General features: G+C 45.5%; 1 protein-coding gene across 1 annotated transcript in view; it reads left to right on the top strand.

The window, feature by feature from the left end:
- ZFPM2 (zinc finger protein, FOG family member 2) overlaps positions 1-18,872 on the top strand; it is a 641,123-nt gene that overhangs the window by 617,006 nt on the left and 5,245 nt on the right. The window contains exon 7 of the mRNA XM_078685577.1: positions 6,777-7,001. Within this exon, the coding sequence (XP_078541703.1) occupies positions 6,777-7,001 (225 nt within the window). The remainder of the gene's footprint in view (positions 1-6,776; positions 7,002-18,872) is intronic.

Raw genomic sequence — 18,872 nt, 5'->3', positions numbered from 1 at the left:
AAGGAGTAGAACCAAATCCCCCGAGCCAATCCGCTCAAGGTGTGACTTCACTGGGCTGATGAAACAGGGTTCTTCTGCTTGGAGCTTCTTCACAGCAGCAAGCTCATTTTAGTGGGGCTTCAGGAAGAAGGTAGCCAGCCTCATGGAACTCATTGTTGGATACAGACTGCAATTTTGTCCTTCTGAAGGATTCAGAGCTCCAATAAAGAAACCAAGGATAGAAAGTTTGACCAGAAAAGGGAGGCAAAAATATCCTGCTGATGCAAGGACTTCCCTGAGTACAACATTTGTATTTTACGACTTGCATAGCCTGCATCATTCGCCTGCTTGAGGAGTTGATCTTCCATTTCAGAGACTTAGGTGGTCATCAGGATGGTGGGCGGACTTTCTCCGCCCTCCATCCTATTGTGGATTGGGACCACCCGCCATTGGTGCGGGGGTCCCATTGCTGCCATTAGGATAAGCCCGCCACACTGGCGGGCGCATCCTGCATTCCTGACATTGCGCCGGGCGGTGCTCTCAGCACCGCCCGCCGCAATGCCAGGAAGGTATGTCGTCCACTTCCATGCACAATGTGGCAGACACCCCACGGTGCTTGCCATGTTGTGCATGGAACTGCAGGGAGGTACCATAGGTATCCCCCATGTGCACCTCCCACCCACTACGGGCCCCCGCAATAGATTCCCAAATGCTTTGTTGCCACCACGGAAAGGCATGTGTCCGCCCACATCCTAATATGGATGGCGGTGTCTAGCAGACAACGCCACAATATTAAACTCTTTTAATATTTTTAAAGCGGCAGACGGTCTTTCCGTCCTCCGCGGTCCCCCCCATCAAATTAATATGGCAGGGGGGAAAAAGGTGGCGAGCGGGGAAGGATGTCGTCCTAATGGAGCCCTTAGTCACAAGGTAAAATCTCCAACCAGGATGAGCCTGGTTGGTGTATACTATCAGCTCTTCATCGCAGTTAAACTGAACTTGCCCTTAGCTGCCAGTCTAGTATGACCATAGAGTACTTAGTGCTTTTTGGTGCAGTTTTTCCTAATATCTCCTAAAATTCATATATTCAGTTTGCCTTATTGGATTTTTGCCATTTTGGTGTCATTTTGTTTATTAAATTGTATCCTATCTGTCAAAAATTGAGTGGGATTTTTATTATGTTTATCAGTTTTAACTGCTTTAAAATTTCTAAATGCTTTACACATTTTCCGTAAGTTAAGCCTGTTTACTCTGTGCCCTAGCTGCCAGGGGTGGAGCTAGGTTTTAAATAAATGGCACCTTTGAATGAACCTAACAGGTTAGTGACGTTATTACTTAGTGTGGGCCTCCACCTACTGCAATAAATAAAATCACTTTCTTACAGGTATATTCAGAATAGGGATGGCATGGCCTCGTGTAATGGACTGGGATGCTCAGAACAGAAATAATAAATAAAATATCTATTCAGTTTGTAACCTTTAAATATGCCTTACTAGCTGACTGAATCCAAGACTCTGAATGGCACACAGATTTCACATCTTCGCGTCTTATTTCGGACACTGTCAAAATAGTTGAAGCTTGTCATTATTAGCAAATGGAACCATATTACAACCTATACATGAAACATCGAAACATCGACACCTTACACATTAAAAGTAAGGTATATTTAGAAAATGCAAGGGGATAATTAAAAAAAAAGAACTTTCGAAAACGAAAATAAAAATATATACCAAGCGGACAAAATACATGAATCGACGCTGACAGCCTCAAAGTGGACAGCATTATCCTTGGCTTTCTTAGGGAATTGGCTTTCGAGATTCACGGGGAATGATCAGTGATAGTCTGAAGGCCATGGACTGTTAAGTGTGTACACAATAAGCCATCAGAGTAATCTGGAACTGAATCTGAAACCACAGTTAGTGTCTGCACTTAATAGACAACGGCCCTAATGTCCTTGAAGCATCCGGGCATTTTCAAATTGGCCAGCCCTGTTCTGTGTCTACTATACTTGGGTGAATGATAACTGTTAGTTTTCTCTTTCTCAGTCCAATCAATGAAATGTCTGGTATTCTTTATAGACAGAAGGATGCAAACTCAAACGTGATACTAAAAGTCTGTTCTCTTCATAGGAAAATGGTAGGCTCCAGAGGCTTCAACCAACTTCCTGCCACTTGCTTTTCTGCACTGCTACGCCGCTGCTAGAGAGTGGTTCTCTAATTAATACTTCAAGCTGGGACAGTAGCCGAATTAGGCAAATTCATTGCCTCAATCAGTACTGAGTGAAGGTAGTCAGGCCAATCAGCATACAGCCCATCCACAGCAGAAGACTAACATTCTGCAATGTTTTTGTTTTTTGATCCATTAAAGGTAATTAAAACAGCTCACATCATGTCGTTTTGTCGAAGCCTTTTATGAGAATTGCACTCTTTAATGTAAAATTAGCCAAAAAAAGAGATTGCAACACACTGTTATCCAAAAATGACTAGGATTTTTTGACTCAAAAGAAATAACATTATTGGAAAGGAGCTATGATAAGTGGTGCTGGAACAATTTTCAGAAATGGGGTGCCTCCATCAATGTTATATAAGTAAAATCATTGAGATTGCCATACCAAAAAACAAGTATATCAAATGTTCCACACCCAAGCAGCATGAAAGTGGTAAGAGTGTGGCATGTAGCCATTGGCGCAATTTGGAGCACTGGTGTGGTAGCACACAGTCATTTACAGACAACACAATTGCTGCTGAAATAGTCACTAAATTTGCATAGACGTGCAGTTTTGCTGATAAAACTATATGGCGCATATACTTCAATGTATGGATATGGGGATCCGGTGATCATATGAGCATTACCAAATAAATTATCTTCATTTGTTTTGATCTTATTAAAATATTTCTTTCTATCACACTTCAGAATTGCATAAAATGTGCTTCATTTGTGCTCTCCTAATTACTATTACATTAGAAATATGTGTACAGTTAATTTACAGGCATTTAATTGTTGTTGTGTTTGAAAACATTTGACACACTACCGCCTCTCTTTTCACACTCCCTGTACCTTATGAAGATTGTCATATAGGTCACTTTACAAAATTCTTTCAATTTGCTGTCAGACAAAGAAAGTTAAACACCAATCTCCAAGTTAAAAGAACAAGCAGTAATTGGTCAGACGATGTAGCCTGAAATCTGGCCCTTGTCTTTGATCACACAGTAAATATGACAAGATATGTCCACAATTTTAAGGCAACTTTATTGCTCATTCAACTTCTAAACTCCAGCACAGTTATTTTGGGTGTTCAGCAGCACCACACATACCCCCACTTCCAGCACCTATGGTTATAATTGCATTAAATAAGGCTTTATACTTGTGATGAGGTGCTGAAATGATTGGCAAATGGATAGCTTACTACAGCGAGTGGATTGAATGGTTAGATGAGCGTTGAATTCAGGCGTGGCCGGCCAGGTAACAACGATAGGGCGGGGTGGGTGGGGGTTAAGTGGACAGATGAGGGGATAGGAAAAGTAAAATAAAAAAATTAATAAAATCACTTACCATGCACTCACCTCATCGCTGAGTCGGCGATACGGCATGCACAACGTAAGTGGTTTTATTTTTTTTAAATGTTATTTTCCCTACCTGTTGTCTGTCCACTTACCACCCATCCCCCTGCCCCACCCCGCCCCTGCCCGCCGCCACACCGCTGTTACCTGTGCCGGCTGCGCCCGGTTTTACTTGCATTGTTACTCATGAGGAAAGTATTTTGGTGTTGTGTATAAGTGACAAGAGTGGTGCTCGCCTCTTATCGCAGGTCTCCGTGCCTAGGCATGTAATGGTAGAAAAAGGAGTAAGAGGTTGACGCAAATGCATGCTATGCTGCACCCGCCAATGTTACTTTGACATGCCCATTCCCGATCCAACGTTGCATGGAGTACCCAAATTTCCACTGATTACAGTTAGGTATAATACATTTGTCAGGATGAAGTAGGGCACCATCAGATGGTAGTCAAGCTGCCAAGTCTAAGTAATGGAATTTATTTACATTTTTTAAATAGAGTTACTCTACCCAATCAGGTATTAGTATGCTTTAAATCCACAATGAGCATAGGGCCATAGTTTCAAAAAGATACATTTAACCGTGAAGAGCAGCAAAACAATATGCAACCTAAGTAAAGGTGAGTAAAATATGGTGTTTCAGAAAGCAGGGAAAACGGCAAAATAAGACAATGAGCCAGAAAAAAGTACAACTCTAGAAGATGCATTTGCAGTCACAGACTGGACCTTTAAAGATGTGTTTACTGACAAACATAGAGTTCCAGTAAAAAACAGTGTCAATGCAACTGGAATGTAACCGCAATTCAGTGCTTCATTTGAAAACAAGCTTTGGCAAAGCCAATAGGTTTTGCATCTGCGAGGTACTGGCTTTGTCCATATTTTTTAGTTATGTTGTACAGTAGCATGGCTGCTGTGCAGCATGACTGACAGCTAAAACGAATATTGCTGGTGAGAGGGAGGCCGAGATGGGAGGCAACACTGAGGGAAGGGTAATCAACATGTAGGGCGGGTGGCGGAAAATGCGCTATGATGCGGCCATCAGTGTCAGTGTTATAGCGATTATTTTTTTTAAAAAGTTGGGGGCAGCACAGCAACAAAGGGAGGGTGGAGGGGATAAAAGAGTAATGAGGTGGCCAGCGGTGTCCGAGTCATTGCATTTTTTTGTATGCAACACTGCGAATAGGAGGTGGGAGGGTGGGGTCAGAGGAACACAGCAGACAATGGAAGGTAGGGTGTAATCAGGACAACATGACAGAAAACTGGATGTAGAGTGGGATCAAGAAAACAGTGGACAGAGGGAGTGATGGTGAAATCAAGATAACATGGCGTACAAGGGAGGGGGAGAGTGGAATCAAAGCAACATAACTGACAATGTGAAGGATGATGGAATCAAGGCAACACAGCTGACAATTTCAATGCAGCACAGTGGACAATGGGAGCCAACGTGGAGCCAAAAAGCAACACGTTGCACAAAAAGAAGGAAAAATGGGGCAAGGCAGCATGGCAGACAATGGGAGTGCGATTGGTGAAAAAGGCAAAAAAGCAGACAACAGGGGGGAGGGTGATGCAAAAGGCAACATGGAGGATAAAGTGAGGAACGGAGGGTGACATCAAGCCAACATGGAGAGTGTAGAAGAACAAGAGAGAGTGATCTAAAAAAACATACTCTGGTAGAATGCTTTAAGACAAAGAAAAAAAATAAAGCCTAAGAAAATGAGCAATGGAAAGACACAAGTAATGAATCTATGCTCCAGTGGAGGAATACACGAAGAGGAATGAAGACTGTGACGGCTAACCAATAAGAAGCAAAAAAATGAGAATTAGAATGAAGCCAACCATTGGTAAGCAATGAGGGATCTCTAAGCCCACTGATAGTAAAACAAAAGGTCTTAAAGAGACAGTGAATGCACTGTCTAGTTAAGACCTAAAAAGAAAGTAAGAGTCAGGATATCAAGGCAAGAACATGACATTTTAACCACGTCACTTTTATTTTGGCAGCTAAGCTGATTACTTTTTTTTACGATTGTAGTAGTTGTGATAGCCTGGCAAAGAATGCAGAAGCATTGAAAAATTTCTATTTACAGGGTTTTATATATTTAGCGCAAACTTGACCTGAAGGTATCGGGTATCAGAGCGAGCACCAGTTGCGTTACATGACGACATATTAATTTTTGTTAGGCACGGGGAGAGTAAGTGATTTGCCCCGAAATGGATGTTTCGGGTCCTTGCCGAGACTCAAACCCGGTTTCCAAGATTTGAGGTCGATCGCCCTAACCATTAAGCCAAATCCTCTCTCCAAGCATTCAGTGCACGTCATGTTGGAGGAGTGCCCTGTGCCCTCTGTAATGACGGATCAGCAGCTGAAATTCTGAATTTGAAAATTAGATGAGGAATACAAAAAAGTCGAATACAACCTTTAAAACAGAATGAACTGGGCTATGTGTCTTTTTGTATGACTGAGCCGAGATTGCAAGGCCTTAGTATGTTGTGAAAATATTTTCTTGGGTTCCCTGCTTCCAAGCGAGAGCCTGCATCAGGAGAGCAATCCTTCTTTTCAGATCTAGGGCGTGCAGTGCACGAGGAAACCAAACCACTGGAAGGTAGGCATTCATGTTTCTCGCTTACATTTCAGCAGCGTGGACGTTGGGACTGATCAGGATACGAGACAGTCTACGAAGATCTGACTTTAAGACAGCAAAGTACATATCAATTGAGAGCCCTGTAAGAGTTTCAAGCACATTCAGCTCCCAACAGTTATCATGACCTTCCAGGTGGCAGTGGCAGCAGAAGAACCAAACGATATTGATATTCTTACAGCATGGTCATGCAACACTGCTACAAGTCCTGATTCATGCATTTTTGGTGCAAATTCATTTAATTCGTATTTCAGATTTTTCAATAAACCTATTAAAACATGTGAAAAGAACATGCATTGGCATTTTCAAGTTTCGCTTGACATGACAAATAAAAGTAATTCATACTCCAATCATACTGTGCAGATTTGTGTTACGATTTTGTATCACATTTTAAGAGTTTGGGATTGAAGAATGTCATTGTTCTGGATGTGACCTCAATGTCTTTCACAAACTACTCTTTGATTCATGCTCTAGATTGTCCACCGACTTTTATTGCAATGCTTTAGATTCCCTTGGTTTTAGGGCAGCTGCATGATGTTAAATCCCAGGATATTAACACACATGACGAACAAATTATGTCTAACTTATTGTATGTCATTTTTTCCACAGAGGATATATTTCCATGTAAATCCTGTGGCATTTGGTATCGAAGCGAAAGGAACCTGCAAGCTCATCTCATGTATTACTGCAGTGGGAGGCAGAGAGATAATGGCCAGTTGACAGAGGACAACGAGGAATCTGCTCTACACATTTCCATTTCATGTCCCTTTCCACAATGCACTAAAAGCTTTTCAAATACAAGAGCGCTAGAATTGCATCTAAGCACTCACAGTGGTAAGTACTAGACGTATTTCCATTTATGTCATAATTACAAAGCAAACATCTTTTCATTTCTAATTACGCCAGTGAAATTCGCACTGTGTCTGAATTTTACTTCATGTAAAACTTGCAATATTTTTCAAAATTTAGCATTTCAGTGCCAGTGCACAAAGCTCATAGTGGTGATGTGCATAGCTTAGTTTTCAATAAAATAACAACACAACATTTATGTAGAGTGGAAATCTTGTTAGTCACAAGTTTTATTACAAACACTAAGAGGTGGCTGGCAGGGAACGGGGCAGGCAGTGGGTGGGGTGAGACATAACATTTTTTTTAAAATCACTGACCTCCTAGCTCCACAGCAGCCTCCATCTTTCCTCTGTCATTGCTGAAGAGTCAGAAAGCACACGGGCTCTCCTGAGCCAATCACAATGCTGCAATGCAGTGTTGTGATTGGTCTGAGTGCCGTGGCTCGGCGCTTAAGATGGGGACTGGGGGCTTGGGCATGTTCACCACCCTGGCTGTAATGCAGCCTGGGTGGGGAACATGCACATTGCTCATGACTGTATGGCCAGCCCAAGACTGCAGCTCAAGGAGTCAGTCCACTCCTACTCCCTGAGCCACAAGCCTAACCCTACCCTAACCCAGCCCTGCAGCAACGAAAAATAAAATATAACCTTGTTATTATCATTTTATTTTTCCCTTTTTCACTGCTCTGAGAGCAATGGCGCGAAATTCTTCCCCCTTAGCGGAGGAGCCGCCACTGCAAAAACTGGAGTTATTATAGTTGTAATCATATAATTACTAACCCTGGACTTTACCACAAGCTGATTATAGAACTGAATATTGTAAAGATTCCTTTGCTTCCAGGGAGCTTTCCACTCTTGGACATTTTGGTTTCTAGAGATATAAAGACCTCTGAAATCTTTTGTCTGGGTAACACCACTTACAGAATATTTCCCTTCTGGGTCAGCGTTCACTTCTTCCCTGAATCAGTCCAGGCCAAATCGTCGGTTATTCATACTGTTAGAACTGGGGGTTTCTAGTTGGCAGGAGTAGGTACCACTGTCCAAATAGAGACCCTTGCTTCTAGTCAGGGTAAGGAGGAAACACTCTTTAGATAACCTCTGCTCACCCCCTTGGTAGCTTGGCACAAGCAGTCAGGCTTATCCAAAAGCAATGTGTAAAGTATTTGTACCAACACTCACAGTAACACAGTGAAAACACCACAAACTGACTCCACAACAGTTTAGAAAAATAAAGGCATTTAATCTAAACTACACAAGACCAAAACAACAAAAATCCAACATACACAGTTGAAAAATATGGTTGCAAAAGAGTTCTTAAAGTTGTGATAACAATAATCCACAGTTGCGTGAAAAGTTCACCGTTGCGTCACGTTTAGCCAACAGTACCTTTAAGTGCGACAAAGTTCCAAAGCAGAAGCTAGTGCGGTGGAAAACAAGTGATGCGTTGCTCCTGAGACCATGGGGAGGCATTGACGACAGTCCTGCTGCAGCAGCGGGCATGTTGCGACGAATCCGGTCTTTATGGGGAGGAAGGCGATGACTTGTATGGATTCCGGTGCGTAGGTTCCGTAGGAAGTTTGGTCTCTCAAAGGCACGATGCGATGATCTGTAGGGGCTGTGACGATCTCCTGGGCGGCGATGCGTGATCCAGTGGAGATGCGATCCGCAAGCAGGCGGTGTAGTGATCTCACCCAGCGATGACAGGCTCTGCGATGATGCTCGCAGCGATGGTGATCTTCCCGCAAACGAAGGATGCAACGTCTCCGGCAGCGGCAACAGGCGCTGCGACGATCTCCGCCTTCGTAGCGGCGGGAATTTCCTCGCACTGTCGGGGATGGCTCCGCAAGCGAGCGATGCGATAACTTTTCTGTAGCAAAGTCTCTCAAATCTTGGTTTCCAGCTTCCCAGCACAGGTACAACTTCCAGAGACACCACAACTGGCCCAAGCACTCTAGGAAGAACAGAGCTCTCTCAGCAGAGCTCAACGAAGTTGGGGGTGAAGTCCTTTTGTTCCTGGGGCTTCAAAACAGGGAGCCAGCTCACAACAGGCCCTTGGAGATTCCTTCAAGTAAGGGGACAACGCAACAACAAAGTCCTTCCCCTCTCCTAGGCAGCAAAGCAACTGCAGGTCAGTCCAGCATCACACAGCAGGGCAGTCCTTCTTCTTCAGTCTTCCAGCTTTCTCCTTGGCAGAGGTTCCTTCTTGTTTCCAGGATGATCTAATTTTCTGTAGTCAGGGGTCCTGTACTTATACCCCTAAAAGTCTTTGTTCCCTTTGTGCAGGAGGGCTCTGAGCCCGGTCTGAACCAGTTCTGGGTGTTCTTTGAGCACTTTGTTTTGCTGGCCTCTCCCTTCCTTTCAGAGAGAGGGGCAGGGTCGTCAGTCACCCAGCAGGAAGTGGAGCTGGCATTGTGGAGGGAAAGCACAGCCCTGGAGCACTTTGTTGACATGATTCCTTCTCTCCTTTCACAGTGCAGGACAGACACATCAGACGCACCACAGGGGGTGGAGCCAGCACTGTGGGGGCAGGCACAGTCCTATTCAGGTCCCAGGTGTAACTCCTCCCTCCCATCTAGATGCAGATCTCTCTATTCGCCACTGGGCGGACTCATTTTGTCTCCTGGAATCCCCCAGCCCTGTCACTCTCAAACCAGACAGTCAATTAACAAACCAGCCAAGGCACACAGAAAGGTCAGACAATAGAACAGCTACTTTCCAAAAGTGCTGTTCTCAAACACAGGATTTAAAAACCACCTTTCCTAAAAGATGTGTTATTAAATTCTGAGTTCAGGGATACCAGACTTGTATGTCCTATCTTGCTCCTATGGGAAGATATGCTGGTAGCCACTGTAGCCAGCATTCCCCATGATAGCCTATGGGCAAGATAGCCTTACAATAGTGAAAAACGAAAATGGCCGTAATTCACTACCAGAGCATGTCACCTGCACCAGTACATGCTCTACCTATCACCTACACTGCACCCTGCCCAAGGTGGTACCTTGGGCCTTCCATAGGGGTGACCAATGTGCACAGAAAGGGAAGGGTTAGGCCTTGTCAGTGGGGACACTGACTGACCAGGAAGACATGGCAGTTCACAGACTGCACACAGGCACTGCGGTGGCAGGCCTTAGACACCATTTTAGGGCTACTCATGTGGGTGGCACAACCAGTGCTGCAAGCCCACTAGTAGCATGTGTATCACCAGCCCTGGCACACTCAGTGCACTTTACTAGGGACTTCACAATTTACACAGAGAGCATATGCACTTTAACACTGATCAGCAGTGGTAAAGTGCCCAGAGTCCTATTGCCAGCAACCACGGGTCAGGAAAAAGCAAAATGTTTGAGGATAACCCTGCAAAAAAGGCCATTTCCAACACAAACCTGAACAAGTTCCAGCCCAAATCTGCGGTTTTTCACTTCTGAACCGGTTCCAGCCCCAATCTGCGGTTGTTAATTCCATTCGACTGCCCTAAATGGTCTATTACCCTGAACATTCTATCTCTGGCCCTCACTATCATGACTTTGAGTATCAAGCAACAACTGCTTTTCATTTTTTGGTTTAGTACTTGCCCCTTATTGAGTTCATATTGCCCTATAACTGCCCTCGGTACAACAGGAAAATAGAACATACAATCAGGCACAATATTTGAGGTAAAGTACCCACTTTGAATATTGTATGGATGTTTCAAATCACCGAGAAGTTCTCAAACCATGACAAGGCATGTGGTCACAGGATGAGTGGCTTTATAAGGTCATAGAACTCTGAGGTCACTTAAAATATCTTTATCAATGTAAAGTTGGAATGTATTTTATAATTAAATTTGTGGGTATTTTAACATACAAATGTTCCTTATGCACGCCCTGAAAATAATATTTATTTTTGATATAGCATACTGTCAATGCTTTATAAGCACTATCCACAACAGGAGGTAAAACCTACACACTTTAAAACTATTTAACTTGAGAACCTCTTGAGGATGGATGGAAGGCTGACTGGGTCCTATTGGGGTTTGAAACTGAGATCTGTTGATTATTCGATATTTATAAGCGAGCATTCAATTCCTGAAACATCCTGCAGTGTGTGACTGGCTTATTTTACTGGCTTCGTTTTTGTGGTACAGTCGCCTTCTTCTTTCACCATGTATTTTTTAACATTTGAGAAAATCAGGATTGGTCAGACGTCATCAGCACCTTTACTTTGTATAGACTTGACTAGATCCTGCTTTTCTGAGGAAATTCGGTGCTTGTTCTGAAAAGCGCATTCTCTGTGTCCTGTAAGAGAATACATTTGTTACATGCTGATGCTGAAGCACAGAAACGGTTCTCCAACTTCCTAATTCTGTCTGAATGAAGATGGCTGTCTGGGAGGAAGGGTGCATGACGACATTGGTAGTCACCGGCATTGAGTTAATACAAGTCGCAAGGAGCATTATTTTATTATCACAGGCAAATTTGGATATCAGAATGCCCATGAAATAATAAAAAATAAAATGCACGGCTTTATATGGAAATTAGAGTTAGCAAATATTAAAACAGGCATTGGCAAAGGCAATCAGTCTGGCTTTATCAATTCAATCAGATCACCGCTATTGTTTTTGCAAACACTTTTACAACTGTGCAGAAATTTACAAAGCTAATAATGATGGTGACCATCTTGGATGTGTATTATATATACCTCTAAATTGGCCATCAAACTGTGCATAAATGCAACAGTATCACCATTTTAAAAATGCAGAATATAATGTGCAGCCATATTGGATTTCTTTTTTATACTTCTAAGTGGCTACTAGGTTGGGTCCCCCTACATTGTATCATTCAATCTGATGACCATCTAGCAAGTGTATTTTCTATGCTTTAAAGACTGTTTGTAAATGCAACATGGCAACGACTTTGACAGTATAGAAAATAACATTTGGACGTTTTACGAAATTAGAGTTTTTTTTATAATTACAAAATAGCCAGCCACAGCAATTGCCTTGTCAATGCCTGCTCAATTTTAAAAAGATCCAGCATTGTTAAAGTTAATACTAATAAGCGGCGATGTTGGGGGAGGTGCAATCAGCAGGACGAGAGTTAGAAAAGCAGGGAAAGGGAGAATGGCAGGGAAGCAAAAAAGAGATAGTGACTCTGATAATCAGCAGTGTTCAGTGTCAGTGTGGAGATGGAAAACGCAGAAGCATGTGCTCCATTTATAAAAAGAGCGAATAAGACAGATGGACAGAATGAAAGGAGCAGGACATTCACTACTATGGAATGCAAAATCACAATTGAAAGTTAAACAAAAAGACAAAAAATAAATGTTCCCTGCAGTCAGCTTTGGAACGATACATTCAATCAATCAAAACCAAGAGTGAAACCTAAATGCTCCAGAGGTAGGCCAAACACAAAATTAGGGAGCAAAACCATCAAATCAAGAAGAAAAAATCAAAATAGACAAAGAAGCTGTCCAATTTTGACAAATATAAAGCCCACTCTAAACAGTATAGATATATTGATTACAATGCTGCCTGTAACTAGTCAACAAAATTAATATTAGTAAGAGTACTTAACTTTACTAGTTGGGAGGTTGGGTGCCATGAAGGATGGCATGAAAGCGAGGCTCCAGTTCCTACACGGTGGGGTTAAAAATGGTCGAGATGGGTTTCTCTTTTTTTGCCTCGCTAACCCAGGGACAGAAAGTGCCAGAAAGGCTGCATCTTTCCCCAAAGAAGTATAGAGAGAGGGCAATTGTAGGACATCAACAATATGGGCGCTGCCCCGAAGACATTCAGCTTCTTTCATAATGCCACTGCTTAAGCTGGAAGAGCGCTGTTGCCACCTGAGATGTAAATAAGGCTTATAAGTTTTTCATCGCTTTAAGAAGTTCTCAAAGAAGTTGGACGGCAGGAGTCAAGTTATAAGAGCAGTCGATCTGAGGCGATCATTTTAGCAACTTTTCCTATATACCGCAGAATCTTTCATCATGCCAGCAGCCCATAGCATCTGTGCTGAAGAGACTGTGTCTGCATTCTCTTGTAGATATTGATTGAGGTAGGTGCACAGATATTGTTTGTCCACAGGGGCTCCGTAGTGAGCTACATTCATGCGCCATCAAACCATGGGGGGTTTAAAAGACAACGGTCAAGATCCAATACCACCATATCATGACCAGACGTACTGTTGAGCGAGATACTTGTTTGTTCCAGGTTATGGGATAATCTTGCAGTCATTAAAAAAGTCAATGCGAGGGCAGATGCCATATATGTGGGACTTGAATTATAGTCCCAGGAGTGGGTTAAATGCCAAGGCTCCACCAGTGTAGGTTATGAATTTTATTGGAAAGTATGTGCCTGTCACATGGTTGACGAGCATCAGGGATGCCCAATTTATCTAAGAGTGGTTCCAGTGGTAAATTTAAATTGCCTCCCCCCACCACAATTATGGTGTTCCCAAATGAATGCAGTAGTCTGGATAAGGGGATAAAGAGGTCATATTTGTCCTCTACTGGTGAATAAATGGAGCCAATGGTCAAAGTGTTCTGTCGTATTTTTTGAGATATCTACCGAGTGAACATACCCATGTTTGAGCTACATGTACCACTACTGCCTTGTGCAAGAAGATAGGAACTTCCCTCTTCTTGTGGTCTAATGGTGTGGGGGGAGGTGGAGCAGCAGCACCTTGCCAACCAGCATATATACCAGTACCCACCCATTTCCTGTTGAGTTTAACATGTTCAGTGTCCGTCAGCTGCATTTCTTGACCTAAAGCTATATTGGTGTGTTGTGATTTGAGATAGGATATTATCTTTTTATGCTCAATGAAATGCATCAAACCATTTACTTTAAGTGACAATATCCATAGTGGATGTAACAGGGCGGTCGGGGCAGTCATCCATGCTGGGTAAGTGTGTGGCAGTAGGAATGAGACTAAAGTGACCAGTGGGGTTGGTGGCTCAATAGAGGTTGATCTTTGTGACTGTCAATAAAAAGGGAAGAAAAGAGGGAAGGTTCGGGAAGAAAGAAAAGAATAAATAAATGGATTAGAGAGAGGCAGTGTGGTGCCTGTAGGGCCCAAAAACAAAGAATAACACAACTGTGTCCCCTCCAGCACAGTGAAGGGTACCGCTCTACCTATCTAACTTTAGTGTTGGGATGCCGGCTTAGCTGCCTACCGTGGACAATCAGCTGTAGTCTGGTTTATAGACATAACCCCAGTGAAGTGGCCCACTCCCCCACCTTTGTCCCAGGCATCAGCAAGAAGCAAACATCAGTCCACACAGACCAGGAGTCCCAAGGAGCTTTACTAGAACCCTGCAGCCCAACAACTCTCCAAGAAGTTCTGTTTCAAATGCACTGCCCATTGTTTGAACCACTACTTCCTCCAAGTGGCAACCGCAGTGTGACAGCCATTCCCAGGTGGACAACACAACTGAAGTGTGATCATAAGGAGGGAGTTTAGGTCCAGAGGGAGGAGCCTATTCCACCGGGGCTTCAGAGGTGAGTGAGATATGTCTCTCCATGGTCCATTTCTCTTAGATGAGTAAGCCTCTCTACCTGTCATCCATGTTTGGGTAGTCTTATCCAATATGCGCCGCTTTGCTGCATCATCTGGCATGTAGCTGGTTCTCAGCCGATCTCAAGCCTGGGGTAAATCTGCAGAGGGAGTGGCAGAGCCGTGAGTGCCGATGTCTGATGCAAAGTTCCAGGTCGTCTGGTTTGGTACACTTGCTTGACCTGCCATCGACTTTATGAGCATTACAACTGGTTTCAACAGGCCATAGTGTATGTCACATTTCAGGAGGTGGGGTTGAAGCGCTAGGAACTGTTTTGCTGGTGGCTAGTATCCTGGGAATAGACTGCATATATGAAGATTTGGTCATTTTCCCATGATAATCTGAGACGCCTGTTGATGCTACAAAAGGCACACCAGGATAGGGCGAGGGACTTGAGAGGTAGAGGGAGTGCGAGACCTGACCCAGTCAGCTCTTAGTATTTCCAACTGTGCTTCAAATTGCAGCTTCAGCAGTCTTGGCAGGAAGGTACATGTTGGTCCCTTCTAGTTATTCCAGCACTCCCATAATGTATACGTTATCTCGCCTAGTCCTGTCTGTCTGTTACCTTGCATTTCATAGCCCAGTTCTCTGACGACCAGTCTTTCAAGCCCTTCAGCCGGGTTTCCACTTCTTGCTGCCTGTGTTCATTGTCATCCAGCCTGTAATGGAAGGAAGGAATGCTGGATTGTAGAGATTGAACCACCAACACTGTTTTAGACACAGTTTCGCTGTTGGAGGCGATGGAAGTTTGAATGTCGGAAAGTTCTTGGAGCGGCATCTCCACAACAGGGAAGGATACTGATAAGCCAGCCTGAGCTGCACATCCCATTGCCAACGCAAGATGTGGTTTAGAATTAGAGACAGCCTTTAAGGAGAGTAGTTGGCTAGTGGCCTTCTGTTTAGACATATGCAAAGGGGGGCTTTGGCTGCGGCTGATCTCAGCAATGCATGGGGGCAGTAAGCGTCAGAACCAAAGATTAACATGATGGCAAGGCATGAAAACGTGGCACACAGTTGACGTCTGTTCTGCAGGAGTAGAAAGGTATCAGAGTGCCCTGAGTTAGTCAGTGACTGGCACTTTATATAGGGGAGATGTCACATTAGCAGATAGCTCCAAGGGCTTGGTTATGGTGTGCGACCCGAAAAGTCATTAAGGCTTTTCGATGATCCGTGGCCCCAAAGTCCTCGTCCCTCCAGAAACGCAGTCCCCAGTGTTGCACTGGTCACCCAGCTCAGTGCAACATGAGTGTTTAGCCAATACAGGGAGTAGAGTGAGGGATGAGCCTTTCTGTCACAAAGTAGGCATAGGCATGAGGACTCCTGTCTTTTCCTCTATGAAGGAGGAAGACTGCAGTGTCGTCAGTAAAGATGGCTGCCGTTGCAATCCAAAGCTGTTCTACCTACATTCTAAGGATAGGCAGAGAGATTCGTGCCCACAATCAAGATGGCACCCAGTGCAGCAGATACAGTCCTTTTTGTATGTCAATGTCTGTTTCTGTGGCTCCTGGGCGGCTCTAGTGCTGGTAGGCAGGCAATGGGAATAGAGGCAGAACAGGGTTGAGGTTGGCGGGGCCATGCTCCTCTTGGACGACCCACCTCCGGTCACGATCGCCAGCGCAATGCGGGGGGCATTCACTGTTCCGGTCCCCCTCGTTATAGAGCATGATAAGAGGCGTCCATCGAGGGAGGAATGGCAAGTGCTCACACCGATCAGCTGTTCACGGGCCTCGCACAGCTGAAACCACCTGAATTCCGGACGTCTGCCATCTGCGTTACTCATGCACTGCTCATCCATTGGGTTAGATTTTATTAAAAATTGTAGGACCAAAGCCGCAATCTAGACTGGTGTCTCCTTCAATCCTCTGTCCTAATGATGACCCTTTTTTTTTTTTTTTTTTTTTTTTTTTTTGAAAACCTTTATTGGACAGAGAAAGCTCACAAATACGGGCCTACAACCCACCAGGGCTGGCCACCACATAGCAAACGTATCAGGAGTCATACACCAATTGTCACAGTATACAAAGGCAACGAGTCAGGGGAAAGAACAGGCATCGTAGAGCAGTCTAAGGAGCCAACAAATAGAAAGGTAGTTTTCTTTTAAAAGGAACGGGTATGAGAGGTCAGGAGCATAGCGGGCCGGGAAACAAACCAGAGGGGCGGGGTCGCGGCGGGCAGCCACACAGCGATCCTAAAGACACAGGAGAAGCAAGTACGACAGAGGTATACCAATAAGTACCGGGCAAAACCACGAGCATGATGAAAGGCAACTGCGCACACTGTCCACTGCCCGCCCACCGCAGCCACCACCCATCCCACCCATCAGCACAATAAAGACCCAAATACCAAAACAATACGAAACGCACCCCCAGGTAGAAGAAAACCCCACAAAAGGGGAGGGGAAAGGGAAAAGGGGAAAAAAGAAAGGAAGGGACCCCAACCCAAGCACCCGCCCCCAGGCGACAAAACAGGAAAAACGAAAGTCCGGTACAAAATCGATCACAAAATAGGAAAACAGACATAGCAAATCCCCATCTTTGCAATACCGGAGAAATATACCAGAAAGACACCAGGGGGATAGATGGCGAGACAGAGCCCCGAAAAAGGGGATACACAAGGGCCATAGAACCAATAAGGGAGAAAAAGAGGAGGAGACAGAAGCTCCCTCCACAAACAACAACAGACCCTCCCACCCACCCCACAAGCCCACCCTACACCCCTGCAGAGGGCTACGGCCTACCCCCCGGCAGCGTGCCTGTCGCCCTAAATAGAACCCGAAATGTAGAAGAAAGAAACAGGCTAGAAACTAAGACAAAAGGGGAGGGACAGGGGAAGGAGAGAACAGCGCGCACGGGGGGAGGGCGAAAAACAGGATCATCTGCTTCCATCCCGCCACCTGCTACAAGGGAGGAGTAGAGCCCACGGAAAGTCAATGATATTAGGATAAGTTTCAGGAGTCTCAAGAAAGTACACAACATTACAACAGCACTTGTCAGTCACATATCAAAAGAAACAAGACTACCGCATATAGACATAGTTTCAGCCCTGTCCGCTTTTGTCCAAAGTTGTAACCATCCGAACAAACAAAGAGCAAACAGTGAGGGACACAGGGCACAGGAGTAAGTTCTGCGGCAGTCCTAAGAAGAAACGTGAAAGAAAATACTGAAGGTCCAGGAAAGGCATAGCACAACAGTCGCATCGCCGGCTGAGGTCCAAGGACAGTGCGAACGAGGCAAGCCCAGCCGGGCCGGCACAGGCTTTTAGGCCGGGGTGTAGACGCGATGAGAAACTGGAAAGATCATCGAGGCCAGGCCAGGAGATAAGCGGACCGCAGACCAGGGGCCGAGGCAACCGAACAGGATGACAAGGAGCGCCGGAGACTTTCCGACCCAAGGATGCAGTCCCCGCCGGGAGCATAGAGTCCAGGAGCACACCAGCCGCAACCAGCAACGAGGAGGCCAAACCTGATGACGGGGGCCCGCACAGTTCAGAAGGAGGGTCCGCCCCCACAGCGGAAACAGGCGCCGCCACGGTAGTCCGCCAGGAGTTCAGTGCATCCAGGACAACTTGAAGCGTAGGAAAATCCGTACAAGATCCGACATCCGGGCCATGTGGCGGGCCCCAAGTGCTCGCCCAGGCCCGGCAGAGACTCCCAGGGCCGGCCGCCATCTTAGGAGCCCAGCAAGTCCTCGGTCTTCGGGGACCCCGGCCGGGGTAAGACCAGAGCAAAGGAAGGTCAGCCGAACTGCGGCAAGGCGCCCCAAGGCAGGAAGGAGAGCCAACAGAAGAAGGATGTCCGTCGGTCCCCCCGTGCCGCCGGCCCCGTTCTCCGGGCCCGGGCGGAAAAATTCAAAATGGCCGGGCCGGGGAACAGAAGGGGGACCCAGCCGAACAATTGAGTAGGCTCTCCCGCGAGGGGCAGCGTTCGTACCTCTGGGCCCAGGCCAGTCGGGTCACCAACGGGCACAGCCGGCCAATTCGCACATCAGCCCCCGCGTCCAGCTCCACAGCGCCAGCAAGGGCCGAGCATCATGCTCCGTAACGTCTCGGCGCCGCAATGAGGTCCGGCCAGTCCGCCCCGGAGGCTCCGAGCGGGATCGCTACACAGGATCGACAGCACTCAGGATCACCGGAGCAACGGGTAAGTGTCGGCGAAGCGACTTGAATACCACACACAGCAAGTAGGGCTTCTCGGGGCAGGAGTAATACAGGATAAACGAAGAGAAGCAGGCGGTTGAACGGAGCCGAGCTAAAACGCGGCCATCTCGGTCGCGAGCTAGGCTCCTCCCCCCATGATGACCCTTTTTTGATTCATTTGGCATTGTGG

Source organism: Lissotriton helveticus, chromosome 4_1 (assembly GCF_964261635.1).
Source record: "Lissotriton helveticus chromosome 4_1, aLisHel1.1, whole genome shotgun sequence".
NCBI lineage: Eukaryota > Metazoa > Chordata > Amphibia > Caudata > Salamandridae > Lissotriton > Lissotriton helveticus.
Note: the sequence above shows the minus strand (reverse complement) of the source record. Positions and strands in the feature narration are given on the sequence as shown.